General features: G+C 38.0%; 1 protein-coding gene across 7 annotated transcripts in view; it reads left to right on the top strand.

The window, feature by feature from the left end:
* LOC105381501 (synaptotagmin-7) overlaps positions 1-23,599 on the top strand; it is a 487,160-nt gene that overhangs the window by 452,237 nt on the left and 11,324 nt on the right. For 5 of the 7 annotated variants that reach the window (XM_048631907.1, XM_048631911.1, XM_048631910.1 and 2 more), the window contains 3 exons: positions 10,875-11,015; positions 14,700-14,876; positions 15,316-15,396. In XM_048631907.1, the coding sequence (XP_048487864.1) occupies positions 10,875-11,015; positions 14,700-14,876; positions 15,316-15,396 (399 nt within the window). The other 2 variants (XM_048631908.1, XM_048631914.1) reach the window with 2 other exon arrangements.

Raw genomic sequence — 23,599 nt, 5'->3', positions numbered from 1 at the left:
ATTAAATGTTTTAAAAAATTGGGGTCATTTGGTGTTGACTTTTTGCTACTTGGACTTATTCATTGCTCGTGAGTGGTAGGTATTACCCTATAGACCTATTACAGACATATTTTTCATCAAGTTTTGAATTCACCATAATTGTCTTTTATCAATTGTTCTACACCCTCTTCTGAGATAATTTTTACTATTTAAAACAGTTCTACAGTTTAATTTATCAATCAATTTACTTTTTAACTGTACGATGTAATGTAAACAAAAAACACGTTAAGAAAACAATGCCACGTGCGGAATGATAATGCAATGTTTAGAAAGCAATAGACTTATTACTATTTCGCAAGACAGAAAGAGAGAGCAACAATTCAGAAGGGCTACCTTGTAACTAATCACGTATAGTTTCAAGTGCTCGCATGGCCGCTTGGCACTTGAAAATATACACGATTAGTACGCAGTGGTAACTGCTGCAGTATATTTTCAAGCCATAATTTTGGCCCAACTCACTTGAAAATATACGCGATTAGTGCGTAATGGCCTTGTATACTTTCAAGTAAATCATGGCACCATTTTAATTTGAAAATATACGCGAGCAGTCCCACCCTCTGCGTTCTGGCCTTGTATAGTTTCAAAACACGCAGCGGCGACAGCCCCAGCGGTCATCCTCTCCTGTAGGCGTTCAGATCCGGTGACCAAGTATTCGGCTTGTTGGTGGCAGTTGTCAATGCCCCTCGCAAGTATATGACCTTTGAGAAAGCTTAGATCTTCGCCTCTGTCCTCGTACACCACTATTTCATGATGTTTTGAGGCTTTTAGGCAACCCAGCTGGTCAACAATTTCGCCTTTCCTATACTCGATCACCATTGCGTCTACGCTTATTATCCTGGGGACGTTACTGTCTAGCGCTATCTCTCCAAGCTTACTGAGCCATGAGCATGCCTGAACGAACGGGGTGTCGTCGGCCCACTCGAATAGTGCGATGGTCTTGTTACGCCATCGCACTAGTCTGCATGGCTGATTTCCCACTAGGGTTACTGGCAATGCGTCGTAGGCTTTACGCTTCATGGTAGCCTTCGATGTGCTCCCATTTAGGAGAGAGGCTAGGCCGGGTGATATGGCCACGCTCTTTCGCGCCCCTGAGATACAGAAGCTGATGCCGAGTCTTTCACTGCTTCCGTCCATGAACAGAGCCACGCTTCGGAGTCTTAGTCTAGCTTCTCCTTTTTCTCCACAATCCAACAGCTGATGTGTTGCTGTTTCTTTAGGAGTTGCTTGTGGTGGTGCTGTGATGGTTGTGACTGAGGCTTGATATACTGGTATTGATTGCGGGTCGGGGCGGGGTATGGTGCTGTTTCTCCTGGCTGCTACTCTGAAGACACGATCTGAATAAGATAGAAAATGAGGTCTATGCTTGGTGTCTGCGAGAATATCTTTTAATTCTGACTCCACCAAATTCCTGTCTATCAATGTCTCCAGATCTTGTCTTGCAGCAAGGAAACGGGGGCAGTCGAGAATTATATGCCAGACCGATTCAATGATGTTGGGGTCGCATTCACATTCTGGGCTTTCTTTGAGTTTAAATCTGTACAAATACTCTCCTATCCCCCCATGTCCAGTCAGCATTTGTACGTGAGCAGGGGTCAGTTTGGCACTTCGCGTAATCCGGTAAGCTTGGTTGACATCCGGTAAGAATTTACGCGTGACTGCTCCTGTACTGGATGTCGCATATCGGTCTTGCCATTTCCGGACCGATTCCTCTCTGATCTTTTTCCTGACATAGGACAGGGGGACTTTGTCATAGTCGTGGGAGGTGCTTTGTAGAGCTGCCGTTTTGGCGAGCTCATCGGCTCTTTCGTTCCCGGCAGTTCCAATGTGTGCCCTCAGCCAGAACATTTTTATCTCCCTGCCCTCGCACACGACCCTCGCAATGTTTCCCTTTATGCTTCTTGCCAGGTGGTGGCTCAGTTTCGGATTTCGGAGCAGATCGAGTGATGATCTCGAGTCGCTCAAGATGTTCACTTTGTTATCCGTACTAGAGCTCACCAGTCTTGTTGCCCTGTGAAGGGCATAAAGTTCCGATTGGAAGACCGTGCACGACGGGTGGAGACCAAAAGTCTCGGACAGTTTTTCTTTTCCATCCTCCCACCAACTTAGGGCGGCGCCGACTTTTCCCTCTATCTTGCTTCCATCCGTGAAGATTTGGGAACCGGTATGCAACGGGTTGGTGTTTTCAAAGAACTCGTAGTTGGTAGAGGTAAGTGTGGACGGATGTGGTAAGTCCAGGTACCCTACTTTCCGTTCGAGCTCTTTGCCTGGCGGGAGGTAGTCGGTTGACAAAAGTTTTTTGGATTTGTACAGATTTGCTGCCTCCTGTATTCTGAGATCGAGAGGCAGCAATCCCGATAGTGCCAGTGCAGATGTGAGCGACACTGTTCGGTAGGCTTTGCATATTTTCTGCGCGAAACCTCTTTGCAGCGAGAACAGTTGTTTTTTGTTCATTTCCAGTTCAACGGCTTCCGACCAGACGCTTGCGGCGTATGTCATGATGGGCTCCACTACTGCGATGTATATTGTCCTCACAATTTCACCGTTAAGTCCCCAGGTTACTTTCGCCGCTCGCGCTAGCTGTTTGTAAATATCCGCTGCCTTTTTACACTGAGCGGTAATATGAGCTTTAAAAGTTAACCTGCGGTCTATGATGAGGCCCAGCAGTTTTATTTCCTCAACGAGATTAATTTTTGTGCCAGCCATGGATAGTTGGGGTAGATCGTACTTCATCTTCTTTGTTAGTAGCATCGCGTTGGTCTTATGCGGTGCGAAGTTGAGTTTGTTCCGAGTTCCCCATTCCACTATTCCATTTAGTACTTTGTTCGCTGACTCCTCTAGGGTGTTTACTGCTTGACCTGTGAAGACAAGGGCCACATCATCTGCGAAAGCTTGGCAATACACTCCCTCAGCCTCTAGTTTGTGTAGCAGTGAGTCGAGTATGATGTTCCAGAACGTCGGTCCTCCTATGGAGCCTTGGACACATCCTTTAGTGGTTCCCTTCTCACATGCTGCACGAGCGTAATTGACCTTGATTTTTCGGTCACTGAGATAAGAGCATACCATCTCGTACAGATTTCGTGGGCACCTTTTCTTTGTCAGTTGATGTTTTAAAGCGGGCCACCATGCGTTGTCGAAAGCACCCTCTATGTCCAGGGAGATGAGAATGACGATGTTTTTACTGTTTATTCCCTCTCTTAGGTGTTCTACGAGGTCATAGAGGGCGTCCTCGGTTCCTCTCTGAGGCATGAAGCCGTACTGTTTTATGTTAAGCGTCGGGAAGATATGCCACTGGAGGCGACTGACCATTAGTTTTTCAACAATTTTTCCGAGAACTGAGAGTAACCCTATTGGTCTGTAGGATTTTGGGTGTGTATAGTCCTCTTTGCCAGCTTTCCGCAAGATAACCACGTGGGCCGTTTTCCATTGGGATGGGAAATGTTTAAACGATAAGCACTTATTGGCTATCGCCATGAACACCTCCACCTAAATACTCGGTATTTATCGCCCTCCGGAAAACGTTGACGCCCAAAATTTCATATCCTCATTAGACCAAACAATATTAACTATAAAAACCAAAAATACAATTATAATGGGTGATATTAACATAAATCTCATTAATAAAAGGAATGAAAAATCTTATGAAAAATCAAACCGTGAATGTTACTTAAATATACTCTCTACTCATGGAATTCAGGCTGGTCATTCTTTACCTACTCGCTTAAACAGCTGTTTGGACCATGTTATGATGAAGATAGATTCAAACATTGCTCCTGCGTTTATCTCAGTAATAAAATCTACAATTACTGATCATGATATGGTCCTCCTAGCTCTACCTCATATTAATATCTCTAAAAATATCGACAGATACAAAACATCTATTAACTATGATGCTGCTCTACTGGATCTTCAAGACAAAAATTTAAGTAACTTAACAAAACTGGAAGACCCTCAACTTGTGGCAGATACAATTAATGAAAGCCTCAATGATGTCATAATAAAAAATTCTACAGTTATAAAGATTCCGAAAATCCATCGAGTATGTAAGCCTTGGATAACTCCTGGTATCCTTAGATGCATTCGTAACCGTAATAAATTACAGAAAAAATTGCGCAATAACCCATTCAATGACCTACTTCAGATTACATACAAACGCTACAGAAATTTCTGTAATAACCTGATAAAAAAATTAAAGAGAACATATGACAAATTGCAACTAGAAATAGCTTTGAAATCAAAAAGTAACAAATCCCTTTGGAAAGCAATTAAAAATATTACAGACCAACAACGTAAAAAAACAGATAATTCTCCACTATTTAGCTCCCATCATAGTCAGAAATCGGCTGCTGATACAGCAAATACCTACTTCTCTAGTATAGGTAAAAACCTGGCTGAAGAGATTACAAATAATCCTCCCCTTTATAATGTGGCACCCCTCTCTAGCACTAACCCCCAACAACAAAATTCATTTGTATTATTGGATACTGATATTTATGAGGTTCAAGGTATTATTATGAATTTAAAATCGAACAGCGCAAGTGGATGGGATAATATTCCTACAAAGCTTTTGAAGCTTGCTAGTCACATAATTGTGCCCATTATTTCTCACCTCATAAATATTTGCTTCAAATATGGAGTTTTTCCATCAATATACAAACATGCAATTATTCTTCCTATTTATAAGTCGGGGAAAAAAACTGATATCTCTAACTATAGACCGATTGCCATCCTACCCGTTATTTCAAAAATCATAGAGAAAGCCCTGAATAATCGCCTCGTCTCCTATCTCTCTAAATTCAATATATTATCCCCCAATCAGTTTGGATTTCAAAAAGGTGTCTCCACAGAAGATGCTGTATGCTCTCTAACAAACCTTATTGTTGAAAAACTGGACTCACGTACCAAATGCTTAGCTGTGTTTCTCGACCTAAAGAAGGCGTTTGACACGGTGTCAATTCCCATACTTATATCGAAACTTCAAAAAATCGGCATCAGAGATGTAACTTTGAACATTTTCCAAGATTACCTATCAAATCGCGTACAGCAAGTCAAACTAAATGAAACTTTGAGTTCTTGCTCCTCAATAGAGTACGGTGTTCCGCAGGGTAGTGTCTTAGGACCTACCCTGTTTTTGATTTATATAAATGACCTATGCAGTATGAGTCTTGAAAATGGCAAAGTTTTTACTTATGCCGACGACACAGCCCTTGTTTTTTATGACTCCTCCTGGTCTGATCTAAAGTCAAAAACAGAAACTGGACTTCGACAGGTTGCCAGCTGGCTGCACAACAATCTTTTGACCCTTAATCTATCAAAAACTAATTATATTTCATTCTCGATTCTAGACGCACATCAACCTGATACTAACTTTAATATTAAAATGCACACTTGTGAGCAATATCCAAGAGTCCTCACAAATTGCAACTGCAGCAACATTTGCAAAGTATCGCAGGTTAAATATTTAGGAATTATATTAGACCAAAGACTCTCCTGAAGGGCTAGTACGGGGCGCATTTAAGACGTGACAAGAGTTTTGCATCGCGCTCACTCACATCGCGCTGCCTCAAGAGCGAGCGCGACGGAGAACTCTTGTCACGTCTTAATAGCGCCCCGTGCTACATGGCCTGGCATCCCCAAATAGACCTTGTGATATCCAGACTCCGCAAGCTTATTTGGATCTTTAACCCGCCAGTGGTGACGTGAATTTGACTTACATCGTTGGTGACGCCGGTCTCACGCACCGGGATTTTCAAACTTATTTTTTTTACTTAATTAACTACACATGCTACTTAAAATTAGTTTAATTTTAAAGATAAGTATTTGTGTGACAATAAAACAAAGCATTATCATAAATCACGGCTCGTTTATTAGTCCTATTACCATGGTACTTAGAACACTTAATATTTACATAATTTTTCACCTATCATCTTAAAAATTAAAAAAATACAATAATGATGTAATTTTTTATAACTAAGTCCACCTTTTATAGTTTTATAACACTACGAACTTCATAAGAAAAAACAAAAATTTATATACTTCTACCAAAAAAATAATAATAATAATACACTTAAAGTCATTGTTTCTCCACAGCCAAACAGTCTCTGCAAGACGGCACTTACATGGTCGTAACACATATATTTCTTACACTTTGTGACAAATATATTAAATTTTTCTGTTATTTTCGCTATCCACATTCATAACATTGTAAATTTTTTGAAGGTCCAGCTATCTCCGTCGTCATTTTCAAGGACATGCTGAAACTAGCTGATATTACTGTAAAAACTTATTGAAATCTATTAAGTACTTATATTTGTATAAATACCTACAACTATCTATTAAAAATAGTTCAATCATGAAATTTACAATCACAAAACAAAAATACAGTCAAGAAAAATAAAAAAAATGTATGAAAAATTTAAAAAACATCATTAAATTTGACTTACATAGTCGGTGACCCCGGTCTCACGCACCGGGTTGGCGCCAAAACTCCGAAACCTGCGCACGAGTCACCGTCGCGGGGTGGACTGACGATGGGGGATGGGAAATGAGGCAGCTACTCGAAATCACAACAAAAATCGATGGCTAGTGAGAAAGTTATTCGACTTTTTCGAACCACCCGGTCTCACAGACATATGCGTCACCACTGGCGGGTTAAGAAACTTCGACATGCATCCTCTCCTTCTCTTATCAGAAATGTCTACCTATCGCTAGCTCAATCTATTTTATTATATTGTATTCCAGTATGGGGAGGGGCTGGTAAAACCAAATTTCTTGAATTAGAGAGAGCTCAAAGACTTCTCTTAAAGATAATGTTGTTTAAGCCTATGTTATTTTCCACAACAGAACTGTATAAAACAGTGCAAGTGCTTAGTGTTAGAAAACTATATATACTGTCAACAATCCTTAGAAGACACAAATCAACTCCATTTGTAGCTTACAACAGAGCCACAAGAAGAATTCCTGATGTAGCCATTGCCCCTGCAGTAAAAACTAAATTTGCCCAATTTCAATATGTATCAATTTCCATCTACCTTTACAATAAAATTAATAAAAATCTTAACATTTATTCTCTTACATTATCAGAATGTAAATCTATCATTACAGACTGGCTTAATACTCTAGATTACACTAAAACTGAAAGTGCGTTAATAAAATGAAAGAACTTCCTGACTAGCATAAAAGAAACAGTTATCATATATTATGTATACATATAAATAAGTAACACACCCCCCACCCACACACACACACACACACACACACACACCCACACACCCACACCCCCACACCCACACACACACACACACACACACACACACACACATACACATACACACACACACACACACACACACACACACACACACACACACACACACACACACACACACACACATACAAATTATGATTATGTTAAATAAGTGTTAAATAATTAATGTTAACCTTACTTGTTTTTATTTTAAATATTTAATTGTTTACCAACTACTTGTTATATTTCTAACTACCTAAGTTTATTGAATTGTATACTAAACGGAAGAGCGGGGCCCCACTGGCACAGGTTTCTTTTAACTTACAAGTGAGGCTCTGGTCACTACTTTGTTACTGAATTTGTAGAAAGAAATAAACTATTCTTTGATTCTTTGATTCTTTGATTCTTTGAACATACACTGACGGGCAAAGAAACAGTTTCACTTACAAAATGTAGACACCAAATAGCACCATTTTTTAAACATTTAACTGGAAATTTGAACAAAATATTTACGTTTCCCAGTTGCTAATATTCTGATGCACCGTTAAATGTACTTGAATATTGCAGAAGGCGTCATTTAGTTAGTTTTATTACGTTTAGGAGTCATTTGGTGATTTACTCAATGGAACTTTTTCATTGCCCGTGAGTGTAATATAGATAAGAATCCCAATCCAGACACATTTTTCTCTCATGAAAATGACCAGAAAACGAAGAGACGGTTATTGCGAAAGGCTTTGTCATGTCTCTATTGTCTACTTTCACTTCCGCCTCTCTATAGACCCGGCTGATCAAGCAAGACTGCCTTTGGTCTCTGTAGGAAGCCTGCAAATTTCTAGTTTTGTTAAAACAGGGCGGATTATGACGAAAATTTAATTTTTTTACTATTCCTAGGTTTTTTACTTAGCCGAATTTCGATGGTCCGATTGGCATTTTATATTTTTTAAGATATTATTTAATTTTTTTAACAGACATAATAAACGTTACAAATGGTTATAAGTAAAAATATTAATTCAAGTTTTTAAGCAAAATAAGTTAAAACTTTATCTCATGGTCACGTAAGTAACTAAGTTACTAAAATCGAAGTCATAATAATATTATTATGCCATACTAATCCTCATTAAAACTGCTTTGCTAACCCTATTGTAGAGCTACGATTCAATTTAAACACACAAAATACATACTACAAAACTTAAAAAAACAAGCTTTTTCAGGCGAAAAAAGTACCTAGACAAAGATGTAACGAAAATATAACGACAACGTCCCTAGATAACGACGCGCTGCGGTCTCATAGCGGGCCGACATGAATTATTTATTGTCGAATGGAAGCCTCGATTTATTGAAAGCTTTCTGTGAAAACTGTGCGAAGTGGTGCTGAAATATAGCGACGTAATCGAAATTTTCATAAACTAACGTTATTTTTGTTTCAACGGAGAAATCTTTCTCCACTGCTTTTAAATTATAAAATGAAAGGTGAAAATGTGCACATGAGTAAGTATCTATTGAATTATTAAACAATTTTATAAAAAAGTAGGTATAAAATTAAAAATAAAGTAAGTTAACTCAAAAAACTTAACTTACTTATAATTAATTTTTAAATCTAGACCAAAAATTATGACAAACATTTAGGTCCATGTAACCTGACAATTATGAATACCAAGAGTAAAAGGTATTAAAACCGATGTTATGCTTTCTTTCATCAGATTCAACTGTCCTAAACTAATTAATAAGTATCTAATTTATGCATAGTACAACTAGACTAGGGAGTCTATTTTTTTATAATGTTAGTAATAAAATTTTGAAAAACACTTATAAATGTGTCGATTTTATTAAAAAAAGTGTATAAATGTTGTGTATTATTGTATATTGTTCCGTTAATAAACGAAAGTTTTCTGAGAGATTATAAAATAATAACAAATTCATAGACAGCGAAAGAAGATTAAAAGTGAGGCACACACGAGGGCACACACACACTTAAATTTTATGATCTGTCAGAATACTCATAATTATTTATTAGGGGTTTTATAAAATCTTGGATCTTGGTAAGTTATTTAATAACAACATTAGATTTTAGATTGTAAGAGTTCGGACCAATATACCTAGGTACAGTTAGTAAAAGAGATATGAGTAACTCAACGGTTACATATTAGTTCTTAGTGCCAATTTCTCCATTCTCGGTTAGAGCATAACCAGGGAGTAGTGGTTAACCTTTGACACATCTGTCATGAATTTTATATGGAGGTAAAGTTTAATTTATAAATCAATCCCTGTCGGTTAGATAACCGACAAATGGTTCATGATTTCGTAGATAATTTGTCTTTCACTAATAATTATTACAACTCTAAGGATCAAACAGTTTGTAATAAGGGTGGCTATTATATCTCTTTTATTGACTGTAAAAATGTTATAATTAGAAGTTTATACTTATTTGAATTCACTTCTCGTGGTATAACTAAAGGTGTTAACAAAATGATCATGACGTATCAATATTGTTATGGAAGGAAAATGGATAATCACGATTTTAGATCAGTATCATTGTTGTAGTCGTATCCAACATTATGTGTATTTCGTTGTATTGACTGTTTTTACTTGAAATGTTTAGTGAATAAGTGTTTTAGAAAATAGTGGTGTATAATATTGTTGTAGATTTTTAGATTTTCCAGTGTTTTTTTGTTATTTTTTTTCCTGTGCCTATCTAAAAATGGACTCTTTTTCCATGCTTTCTCCTTCAAAAATGGTAGGTAGAAGAGGTTGTATAAGAAAGGGATAGACCAACATAGAAAAATGCTGCCTCTATTCAGATTTACTATTGCTTTTTAATAATAAAAAAATCTTAACTAACCTATTAAACTAATTAAAAGCGCTTACCTTTAAGCTGCTTACAGGATTAATGAAAAAATATTGCTTTCGAAATGAAATTTTATTATAAAATAAGTTAGATTTTTAGACGCACTTTCGACACTGGGTTTGTTAGCTTTGAAAAATGTAGTGATTTTTAGAATGCGTTTTTTTTTTCACTATATTTTTTGATCGCCATAATAATGCTGGAGTGAGTTTTTTAGAGTAAGATTTTTATCTGATTAATGACCGATTTTTAATTATTGATATATTTTTAATTTGATATTTTCTACACATAACTAGACACTTAGAGCAAAACATTAGATACAAAAATAGATAACATCACATTTTTAAGATTTTGTAAATTTTGCACTAAAACAAAAAAATACAATTTGGCAAAAAAAACACCGATTTTATTCACCTCCCTAGTATAAGTTTGTCTTATTTGCTTAGAATAATTAATTTAAACTACGTAGAGCTGGTAAAAATGGTACCTACTAAACTAAAAAAAAACTAAAACCGCTTCAAAATTTTAGTTACCTTTTCTATTTACTACTTCTTTATTTTTCATCAATTATTCTTCTCCGTAGGTAGAGCTTTCCTCACAAATCTCATGATCCCCATAAATAATTGGCTTTTAAATCCTTACCTAACCCAAAAACCATATTTACTAGCGCCACCTAGTGATCACTCGCGCACAACGCCTCACCTAACCGGAGCGCCACCACTTTAAAGTGTTTCCGCTCTCCTCTAACAGATGGCGTTCCTCCAGAATCGGTCCATTTCGCTGGTGGACATGTACATCGACAACTCCGAGCCTTCGGAGAACGTCGGCCAGATCCACTTCTCTCTGGAGTATGACTTCCAGAACACCACCCTCATTCTCAGGATCATCCAGGTGAGAGATTAATATTTTTATCAGAATATTATCAGCTGTCTCGGTTGCTATTTCGGCAGCTGCCGTGAAGATTAGACAGAGGCCTTCGGACACTTGAAAATCATCTGACAGTCGGGTTGCCCACTTACCCGACAACTCTCTCAGAACAAGCTTGCTTGTGTTGGGGTCTACCAACCCGCACTAGGCCAGCAAGACCTGTACCCCAGAAGTGGGGTCGTGATAATGATGATGACCAGCTTACAGCCACCGACACATTAGCAATCAACAATATTTGCAACAACTGCTTGCATTGCTTATTTATAGAAATAAATGAGAAACTGTTAAAATGTGTATGGATCTTACATCTGTTTGACAGTAACCAATGCTGTTTTTTAGTTGCTTACCTAAGGTGGTGTTAAGATAGCAGGTGAGAGTATTTTTTACTCGATTAAGAGTGAATTCGTCCAAACATCACGTTACACGAGAATAACTATACCGGGATTAAAATTATACGCGAGTAAATATCTAGGATAAGTACATTTGCATTCTACCAAGTTATACCATGATTAAATTGAATGAACGAGGAACGAAACTGTAATGCAACTAAAATAAAAATAGCTGCGTTTCAAAGCATGCAATAGAAATGACATGCCAACTTAGTTTGAATGGATTATAAAAGTATGAAATTGTTTATGTTTTAAAATTTTATTCGCTGTTGTTATTCTGAGACTTTGCCTTTTAACGTACTTTTGTTTATGTTTTGACAGATGTGTTTATATGTCATTATGACGGTTTTCTAATCAGCTGATGTGCTGCCGCCATTACAAAATTACTCTCGGATAAGCTCGTTACACGGTCAATTTTGGCGGTATAACATTTTATTCTTGGGATAAGCTAGTTATCTTGTTTTCAGGTTTGGTAGAATGCAAAATCTGCTTACTCGCGAGTAACTGGTACTTTACTCGTGAGTAAATAGTTACTCGACGTTGGCCGAATCCGCCCTAAGAGCTGATTTTTCAATGGTCAGATAAACGTTAAGTATCTGAGGAATAAAATTGTTGCTGTCACTGTCTAATACAAATATTATATTAGCAATAATATATGTAAATATTATGATAGCATCAAAATGGCCATTGAAAAATCAGCCCTATATTGAAATATGAAGGATGTATACGTATGTGTTACCGGTGTTAGTGTGATTATTTGTTCCCTTATGTCTTCCTAAATGCTAATCAGCATAATATGACTCGTAAGGGTATAATTATAAGTGTCATAATTTATACCTCATTTTTATTTATAACTCTCTTGAAGATTGATCTCTCTCGTCAAGGGATTTGACGTTTGTAATAGTTAAAGTTAAATGGTGCAACCCACCCAAAAGAGACAAAATTTCAAATACTTAGTTAAATTTTACATTTTTCAACTCTGAATTTAACTATTGTCTTCAGAATCCATTTTAATGCCTTTATCACAAATGGGGTATATTTCCTGTGTAACATTAACTTTAGACAAAGCCTTTGTGAGTAGAGATAATTCACAAATGATCACAGGGGACGCTATCATATACGTATCTCTGTCCTAATTACATCCCTAAGAACATACCCTTAATTATATTGATAGTACACACGACTGCCAAAAAACCTGACCTCTCTCTGTAGCGACCACTCTCCCTGCGACATTGATGCTGTTTTTGTTTTTAAAAGTTCATGATTACTGCAATAGATGTCGCTACTGAACAGGGTTGGGTTTCTTTGCAGTCTTCCGTACTAAATGGTAATCCTAATCCTAACTAATATTATAAATGCGAAAGTGTCTATCTGTCTGTTACTCTTTCACGCCAAAACTACTGAACGGATTTGAATGAAATTTGGTGTACATATGGTCAAGACCCTGAGAAAGAACATTGCTACTTTTTATCCCGGAATTCCCACGGGAAAACTATTTAAGGCGAAGCGAAGCTCGCGGGAACAACTATACAATATAAATATGATAAACGAAAGAGTGTAAGACTGAAAGACTGTCAAATTATGATCATATTAATTAACTTCATATGAAAATTTTACCCTACTTGTTTTGATTGATTGAATTCTACAATAGTCTATGAAAAAACATTATCAACTTTGTTTCATTGTTAAAATCAACCCCATAACTTGGGTATTTATTATACTCAGTCATTAACAATGTAACTCAAATGGTAAAAACAAATAGACATCGTTTTATTTGAACTAAACACATTCAATATCATGCTGTGAACGCGTAAAGACTTGAATACATAAAGTTTATTTGCGAATAAACATCAAGAAATGTAGGTACCATCGGGGAATTGTCCAATGGCCTATCTTAAAGCTTAGAATCGCTTGAAGCCTGCTCACTTGCTCCTTGTTCAATACACACACACATTCTCACACGATGAGTTGCGCATGGGATATTGGCTCATTTCAAAGCAACATAGCTATCAAGCTATACAGGGTATACTAAGCCGGAACTTACGTATGCAGCATGTTATATCTAAGCCCAATAATGAAATCATCATCGGCCAATAATCATCCACTGCTGGACATAGGCCTCTCCCGAGGAGCGCCACAACACTCGGTCCTCGGCCTTCCTCATTCAACCACTACCCACCACCCGCCTAAGGTCGTCAGTCCAGCGGGCAGGAGGGCGTCCCACGCTGCGTTTGCCTGTTCGTGGTCTCCACTCGAGAACTCGTCTACCTCAACGGTTATCGGTTCTTCGGCAGATATGACCGATTCTGCAGATATGTAAAATGAAATCAGAATGTCAAAATTCGCGATACTCTTTTTGCTACACACTGTGGATTTCCTTGATGGTACGATCCGTTCGTTTTATCCTTATTTATGATCGGCCGTTCGGGTACATTTTCTACTAGCTATTGTTTGCTCAAAAGTTATTAAGCTTCGCTTATTAAAAGGAAGACTTATTGCCCGGTGTCTGCGACGACAGCCGAGGAAATTAGACTGAAATTCAGTAAGGAAGATATAAGAAAAGGCTTGAGAAGCGTATCCGCGTTTGAATTTTAATTAACTTTACTTATTAAATGATCTACAATAATAATCAAGTACTTATATCAGGCTCTCATTTTATTGGCAAAATTTACTTATTAGTCAGTCAGCGTGAAAATTTGTTTCGTCATTACTTTAGGAAGTGAAAAAATTTATATAAAGTTCCTGGACGAAAATCCGTCTTTGTTCCGGTAACATTATTATTATATTATGCTGAGACGTGGGTTTGAATCTTGTGTCATGTATGAATGGTTTCTTAGAAATCTACTTAGGTAATATCCAAATTTTCACTGTCGGTAATGCGTTTTGGTTTTACGAAAGTCCTTTAGCAGTCCATCAAAATTACCTCAGCCGTCACAAATAATAATAATATGTGAAGACTTCTCACACACGGCCATCCGACCCCAAGCTAGGTAGAGCCTGTAATATGGGTATCGGACAGCTAATATATCTCCGTAATAAATACGGCTCGAGGGACCAAAATTTTAAGAATTAAAACAATGTTGGCCACGGAAAACTAAACTTATTAACGATTTAAAATTTGATGGTTATAAGAAACACGGAATCTTAATACCGCGATGTAGACAGTTTTCACCCTCACGCCATCTAGTGAGCTTAAAATAAACTACAAACCACATATATTGATACATAATATATGATAAAACCATTCTCTCTCTCCCAGGGCAAGGAGCTCCCAGCTAAAGACCTGAGCGGCACCTCGGACCCGTACGTGCGGGTGACCCTGCTCCCGGACAAGAAGCACCGGCTGGAGACGAAGATCAAGCGGCGCACGCTCAACCCACGCTGGAACGAGACCTTCTACTTCGAGGGGTTCCCCATACAGAAGCTGCAGAGCCGGGTATAGTACCTACCATTAGGTCTGGTATTAGAGTGAAGCACATTACCAATCTAGAAACTTTAGGGCGGTGATTCATTACCGAGCAAAACCGCTGGCTCGCTTAGCCGCCAATGGAGAAAGTCTACTTGCAATGGCGGATTTGAAATTCTAGGTACCTACGCGGTCCAAAAAACTGCCAGTGGGCCAGCGAGCCGGCGAGCCAGCAGTATTTTTGCTAAATAGTACAGTAACAAACTCCCTCGTTGAAGAGTTGTCACTTTATTCATTGGTACAATAAAATTGTCTTCATCATGCAGATTTAACTTAAAACGGTTTGACAGTAAATAAAATGCGGACAGTTCCTAGCTTTGTGTTTTTATGTGACAATACCATCTGGTTCCTATATCGTTAATCTAAGCATGGAAGTGACAGTTTATTAATTTGTCGTTGTATTCCCCAGGTGCTGCATCTGCACGTGTTCGACTACGACCGCTTCTCGCGCGACGACTCCATCGGGGAGGTGTTCCTGCCGCTGTGCCAGGTAACTCTACATTCTAGGCTGCTTTCCCAGTAGGCAAACTGCTCACCCGTGCGGAGCGGGGTAGCGGTGGGCGAGGCAAAAATTACGCACATGTAAGGTCGTTTTAGCAAGCTGTGAACACTGTGTGTGTTTTTTTAGCTTTACAATAGAGGAAATTCGGTTTAAGCAGCTAATCATAAACAAATTTCATGGTTTAGCTGAATAAGAAAAATATGACTTCAAAATCACTACCAATGAAACACAACTAAAGTCGTTACCTACGCAACAAAGGGACATTTCAGGCAAATTGTTGCTTTTATGGATTGAATTCGTATGGATAGGGAAACGAATTTACTCCAAATGGCCCATGAAAATTCTAAGTAAAATTACGATTTCAGTTAGCGGTGAGCGTCGTCCCAAAAGACGTCACACTCAGCATCAGCACTATGCAAAAATATAGAGCTTTATTTCAGAATTAAAGTAAAATAAATATGTATCAAACAAGTAAAGTATAAATAAGTGATGCTTAGAAGTTGTTTATATTCAACCACAGTGTAAATGAAAGTCCATTTTCCACAGTAAACCTAAAATATTCACCTATTGGACCCTAAATTTTCATCCCGGAACTTAGGCATTCTTTATTAATGAATTTACGAGGGTATCCCGGTACTATGGCACGCTTTAAAGATAAGGCTGCATATACACTGAGAGCTTACACTGAAAAAAATATACAGGGTGTTATAAAAAAGTTAAGGCAAAAGGGGGTGACTCGGGTGGTCAGAAGTCGTGGAACAAATTGTTCAGTATGACCACCTGAGTTAGTTCCTTTCGGTTTACTTTAATAACACTCTTGCCTGTAAGTATTACGAGAGTTTGCCTTAGTTTTAACAGTGCATCTAGAGCAGAGTTGATAGTTTATCGAACACTATAAAAGTATACGTTTTCTCTCATACAAAGAGGCGCCTCTAGCGGAAACTATGATGAAACATTTGACAGAAAATATTATATGCAGATGACAGAAGAAAACCAAAACTCTTTTTCTTTTTGCTAATTTGATAATCCTTGGGCTTAGATAACAGAATTAAACCTAAACTTTTTCCGTTTACGTAAATTGAAAAACCTGTACGTTAGAGGCTTAGATGACGGAAGAAAACCAAAACTGTTTTAGTTTTAGCAAACTCTAAAACCTATCTAGGTACTAGGAGTACAGCGGAGGATGGACGTAAGTTGCCGCGGCCATTGCAGTGACTTCTCATTAAAACGTGGAAATAGAACAGAAGAGAGCACTAGATGTCATGTCTTCCCTTTACTACAAAGCGAAGCTACAGGCACGACGCTGCCACGCTGTGATCTGAGATTAACAATGTACGAAGAAGATGGAGTGTCAGTGCAAAAGAAACGTCTCGACAAATAACACCCCACTTTTAAAACTGAGTGAGTTATTTTGAATTAGTTCGGTTAGAAGATTTATTTTGTATCTTTATTCATTGGTCAAATGCGGTTGTCATTAGGTTGAAGTTAAAACGGTTTGACAGTAAACAAAAAGAGCCCCTTATCCGAACGGAGAGAAGTTTGTAAAAATTTACGTTCATCAGAAAATGTTATATTTATACGATGAATAAAAACATTTGACTTTGACTTTGAACAAAATTCAGACACTTTTTTTCTTGGTTTTTGTATGTGATACACAATGATTTCAAAAGGACGCAGTAATCCTAACTAATATTATAAATGCGAAAGTAACTGTGTCTGTCTGTCTGTCTGTTACTCTTTCACGCCAAAACTACTGAACGGATTTTAATGAAATTTGGTATACTTACGGTCTAGACCCTGGGAAAGAACATAGGCTACTTTTTATCCCGGAATTCCCACGGGAAAACTTTTTAAGGCGAAGCGAAGCGTGCGGGAACAGCTAGTACCTATATACGTATATGTCAATGGTGATACACCAGCTTGTTCGCACATTGTTAATCTAAGTGTAGAATACTTACACAGTGTAATGCAGAGTTAATTAGACAGTGAACCCTGGGTCCAGGGTGGTGTTAAGATTTAGTTTATAATTATGGACTTAATCCAGATTTAATGGCTAACTCAAGCTTTATTCGAAGGTGGTATACTTATAGTTAGTTAGGTGTTTTGTGACATTTCACGTCTTTGCATGGGCAAGGAATGGCAAAAGTTATTAAAAGTTAGTATTTTTAATTTTCACATTTTGAGAACTTTCCTAAATAATAAGGCTTTACGACATGGTCTATACCAAATTCTTTAAAAGAGCCTATTTTATTGGTAGTTTTCTTGACACCCCAAAAGTGGTTTGGGTTTTCTGTTTTTTTTTTATTATCTACCTACCTACCTACCGACGACCTAATGGCGTAGTGGTTAGTGACCCTGACTACTGAGCCGATGGTCCCGGGTTCGATTCCCGGCTGGGGCAGATATTTGTTTATACACAGATATTTGTTCTCGGGTCTTGGATGTGCCCGTTAAATGGCAATAGGCCCGCCCCCTATTACATTGGGACTAACATACACTCTGGCGAAAAGTGGGTGCAGCAATGCACCTCTGCCTACCCCGCAAGGAAGTAGGTACATTAGTACAAGGCGTGAGTGCGTGTTTTTTTTTTTCTACCACCTACCTAGTATCATTAATAAATCATTGAATAGCCTTAATAATGAATGGTACAAATTGGGAACCAGCCTTAATTAGATAGGCATACTTAATCACATTAGGTATCTTACTGATCCACCCTCATCAAAGGTCTCTAAAACCCGATATGAAGGTGCTCACACACTGATATTAAACAAACATTGATGCGTCGACCTTTCGCCAACGTGCGCAACGGAGGCATCGCATTCTTTATTGTTTGTATAGAAATAAATAAATTCACACATGTGCAAAGTCAAAGTCAAATGTTTTTATTCATCGTATAAATATAAAATTTTCTGATGAGTAAATATTCTGATTGAACGAATTTTCTGAACGCATTTTCTGATGAATGTGCGTCCACTTTAGTCTGTCTTTCCAAACATGAAATGTAAATCCGTTTGGTGCGATATGTTATTTATATATCGTTGCGCAGTGGATATTTATATAGAATTAGAAGAATACTCACATATTGGGTATAATTAACTTTTATTGTAATTTGGAGAAAATAATATGTACAGCCATGTTGTTTGTTACCAGTAGACAAGGAAGTGACATAGACAAATTCCTGACACCCCCTCTCAATATTAAATTTCTAATTGAATATTGCAATTAAATAAACTTATAACACTTCTTTTCTTTCTATGTCTTTAAACATTAAATCAACTTATAATGTAAACATTGTTAACTTTACAAACTTACTTCGTATTTTATATAATAAAGAGTCTCATTACAAAGTAATTGTGTTTTACAGTATTCAGCGGTTTAGTAAATATATCGGCTACATTTTGTTGCGTAGACACATACGATACAACAATATTCTTATTACATACCGCATCTTTTACAAAATGAAACTTAATATCGATATGTTTGGTGCGCTTACTGTTTTCATTACATTCAATCATTCTAATCGCACTTTGATTATCAACTAGTAAGTATGCATCAATGTCCATATTGAAGTTAGCTGATATACCTTTTAAATAGATTAGCTCCGACGTTACCATTGCAGCAGCCACATATTCTGCCTCTGCAGATGATAATGAGACGGTGCATTGTTTCTTCGAAAACCATGAAATTAAATTGTCGCAGTAAAATATAGCGCAGCCACTTACGCTTTTCCTATCTTGACTGTCGCTTGCCCAATCCGCGTCACTGTAGGCTAATAATCTCTTCTGCGAATCTTTATTCTTAATATAGGTTAAGCATTTACTTGCAGTTTGTTTTAGATATCTTAGTACTCTCTTAGCCGCAATCCATCTTTCTTTCGTTGGTTTATCTAAGTACCTGCTAAGGTATGAAGTTGCGTAAGTTATATCTGGTCTAGATGTTGTAGAGATGTATGTTAAACATCCGATTAGTTCTCTATATGGTACATTTGTGATTATCTCTTCTTCTTCATTGTTCTTAGATTTTGTAGCCTCTATCGGCGTATTTACACCTTTGCACGATTCCATTCCGAATTTTTCAATTATTTTATTAATCATCTTTTCTTGTTTTATTTTTAATATATTCTGCTCTCTATGTATTTCCATGCCTATATACTCTTTAACTTCTCCCAGATCTCTTACATTGAATTCTTCTTTTAATTTCTTTATAGTATCCATACAGTTTCCCATAGTTATGATGTCATCCACCCAGATCAGTAACCATTCATCTTTTTTCGTGTATAAACAAAAATCATGCTTTGATTGTTCAAAACCTTGCTTAATTATAAAGTCGTGAAATCTGTCATTCCAGCATTTTGGTGCTTCTCGCAAACCATATAAAGCTTTGTTAAGCTTCAGTACCTTTCCTTGGCCGACTTGTACTCCATCTGGTGGCTTTATATATACACTCGCGAGCAACCAAATCGACTCAAGCCTTCACGGCGCACATATACATTGATTTTCCTAAAACGATAAATGGTAAATATAAAAGTGATATGTCATTCGAAAGCTGAAGAATTAGGCTTTCAATTAAGATCAATACCATAAAAAAAAACTAAGCGCAGATTTAATGACGCATTTTAATTGCCCGTCAGTGTTAATTACCTCATTAGGAATCCACGCCTTGCGCTACCTGATCCCGCTATAAAACCTTTCCACATCCGGTGTACCTTATCAGTCGCTTGTTGCAAGTTGACCGGTACACATCTCGTTGCATTGTATTCCTTGTTTTCGCAAACCCATGGATACCACACCAGAAGAAGCTGCTCAAGTTGTTGCCTTGCTGCAACAAGGGTTAAGTCAGCGAGCAGTCGCTGCCCAGCTCCACTTGAGCCAGTCTGCTGTATCCCGAGTATACAGACGGTTCCAAGAGACTGGTGCCTTCAATCGAAGACCAAGAACGGGCCGCCACCGCTGCACTTCAGAGAGAGACGACCGCTTCATTGTCTCAACCTCGCTGCGCAATCGACACCTTACGGGCGTTGATGTGCAGCAAGAACTGAGACGTGTACGACAAGTGGCTGTCAGCGAGTGGACAGTGAGAAGACGCTTGAAGGAAGCCAACTTGACACCAAAAAGACCTGCATCAGGCCCCAAATTGACTGCAGGCCACCGACAAGCGCGTCTTCAGTTTGCTCGAGAGCATCTCGATTGGAGCATTGCGCAATGGCGGTCGGTCCTGTTTACTGATGAGTGCAGAGTGTGTCTGCATGGCAGTGACAGGAGAGGCCGGGTCTACCGGCGTCCGGGGGAACGATTTGCCCAATGTTGTTTCGCTGAAACAGTAGCATATGGCGGCGGTTCCTGCATGATGTGGGCTGGTATTTCTCTAGAGGGAAAAACCGCACTTGTTTTCGTGCCTGGAGGCGGCCGAGGAGGCGGGTTAACAGCTGATCGGTACATCACCGACATTCTACTCGGTCATGTTGTGCCCTATGCAGAATTTGTCGGTGAAGACTTCGTGCTAATGCACGACAATGCCCGCTGCCACACGGCACGAGTCAGTCGGCAGTTTCTGAGAGAGAAGGAATTGCGCACGATGGACTGGCCTGCGCTCAGTCCTGACCTGAATCCCATCGAACACTTATGGGACGAGCTCAAAAGAAGAGTTCGGGCCAGGAATCCAGTCCCTGCAAGCGTGGACGAGCTGAAGACAGCTTTATTAGAGGAGTGGGACGGCATTCCTCAGGAAACTGTCAAAAAGTTGATAAGGTCTATGAGAAACAGGCTGCAGGCTGTAATTAGGGCAAGAGGGGGCAATACAAAGTATTGATTTAAATAAATAAATTTTTATCTTAACATTTTTTGTTTAATTTGTATAATACGATACCCATACCCTTTTTTCCTAAATTCCCGTTTTTCCTACAATTGCGTTCAGACATCATTTATTTCAAAAATGATGAATGGATTTCAATAATAATGATATCAAATTAAAGCTGACATCTTAAGCTTTTAAATGACATATCATTTTTATTATTTCTATTCATAATTTTACTTGTATTAATGTATGTTTGCGCCGTCAAGGCTTGAGTCGATTTGGTTGCTCGCGAGTGTACTTCTTCTTTTAATTCGCCATTAAGAAATGCAGTTGGTACATCGAATTGTCTTAGCTGATGATCTTCCTGTAGTGCATAGCTTAGCATCATTCTTATAGTTGACATTCTTGCCACTGGTGAGTAAACATTGTACTTGTTATCTGTTTGAAAACCTTTTGCTACTAGTCGTGCTTTCTTTTTTCCATCTTGCTTTGTTCTAAAAACCCATTTGGTGTCTATAGCTCTTTTCTTATTTGGTAGTTCTGTCTCTGTCCAAGTATTTAGTTGTTCGTGTGATTTTAACTCATTATCTATTGCTTCTTTCCATCCTTCTCCTTCTTTAATTGCTTCATCATATGTTTGAGGTTCTATGTGTAGACAGAATGCTATGTTTGCTTCTTGTTCTATAACGTCTTCTTCCAATTCGTAATCTTTTAAATATGTAGGTAGCCTTCTAGTTCTTTGTTCTCTACTTAGTTCTTGATGTCTCTCTTCATGAACTTGCACTTCAGCTTGTCTTTGTATATTCTCGTCTTGTTCATTTTCTTGTCCTTGTTCTTCTTCTTGGTAGTATCTTACATTATTGTCCTGTTTCTTTTCTTGATATATGATGTCTGATTCATCAAATCTTACATCTCGACTGATGATTATTTTGTTAGTCTCTGGATCCCACAGCCTGTATCCAGTTGGTGCGTACCCTAACATTCTCCCTTCTTTCGCTCTGCCCTCGAATTTACTTTGTCTTGGTAAAATCACAGCCCATGCTTTGCTTCCGAAAGTTTTGAGCCTTGAAAGGTCTGTTTTTCCTCTCATAATGCATTCTGGTGTCTCAAAATTAATGGCAGATGACGGACATCGATTTAGCTGATATGCTGAGCATAATATTGCTTCTCCCCATAGATGTTTTGGCAGATTAGCCTCATTCAGTTGTGTTCTGGCTTTGTTGTATAACGTCTGATTCATGCGTTCCGCAACTCCATTGCTTTGTGGTGAGTATGGGGTAGTATACTGTATAATAATGCCGCGTTCCTGACAAAATACTTCCATTCTTCTATTTTTGAATTCTCCACCATTGTCACATCTTATTTTCTTTACTCTGATTCCTTTTTCATTTTCCAATCTATTTATGTAATGTATTATATTATCTGTTGCTTCACTTTTAATTTTTAGGAGTCTCACTTCGCAAAAGTGTGAGTAGTCATCTATTATAGTTTGATAATATCGCTCTTCGTTTAAGCCTTCAATATTTGCTGGCCCTGCTATATCCGTATGTATCAATTCGCCTATACTATGCGACCTTGGTTTCAATATCCTTTGGAATGGTTTCCTCTTTCCTTTTCCTTCCATACATGGACCGCATACATTTTTGCTTACCGGTAGGTTCATAGTTTGTAAACTCCTACGGTTGAGATGTCCCAGCCTTCTGTGCCATACTTCTCCGGTGCTGAAATTAGCATAGTTACATCTATCTACAGCTATCTCTGTATGTAACTTATATAGTTTCCCTGAACAGTATCCTATTATTTTATTACCGCTATTATTATTCTTCTGAATTTCTACAGTTTCAGAGTTAAACCTTACTTCACAATCATTCTGAACTATTTTTCTTACAGAAAGTAAGTTAAATGACAAGTGTTCTACTATTAGTGCGTCTATTTTTATACTTGCGCTATCACTTGTGACATAAATATTTCCTCTCTTGTTCGCTGTTACGTAATCTCCATTTGCTATGAATATTTTTACCTCTTTATCTAAGTATTGAATTTCTGACATATATCTCTCGTATTTACTTTGAATTAGATGTTCTGTGCAACCTAAATCTACAATGAACTCTAATTTACAATTCTCTACTTTGTTGGTCCTAAAATTATCATTTTGTGTACCTGCTATGAATGAAAATTCTTTGTTTTCTTCAGATGCAGTTGCAGCCGTGTGCTGCCACGATGACCCCTGTTGGCTCGCATGTCTTTGACCTCCTTGACTGTAGTTTCCATATTGATGTTCTAGTCCTCTTGCTATATATCCTCTTCCTCGACCATGACCTCTGTTTCCTCGTCCTTGAAATTGTGTTCCTCTTCTCTGTCCTCTTCCTCTTCCTCGGCACTCTGTTGCTATGTGTCC

Source organism: Plutella xylostella, chromosome 30 (assembly GCF_932276165.1).
Source record: "Plutella xylostella chromosome 30, ilPluXylo3.1, whole genome shotgun sequence".
NCBI classification, from domain to species: Eukaryota; Metazoa; Arthropoda; class Insecta; order Lepidoptera; family Plutellidae; genus Plutella; species Plutella xylostella.
Note: the sequence above shows the minus strand (reverse complement) of the source record. Positions and strands in the feature narration are given on the sequence as shown.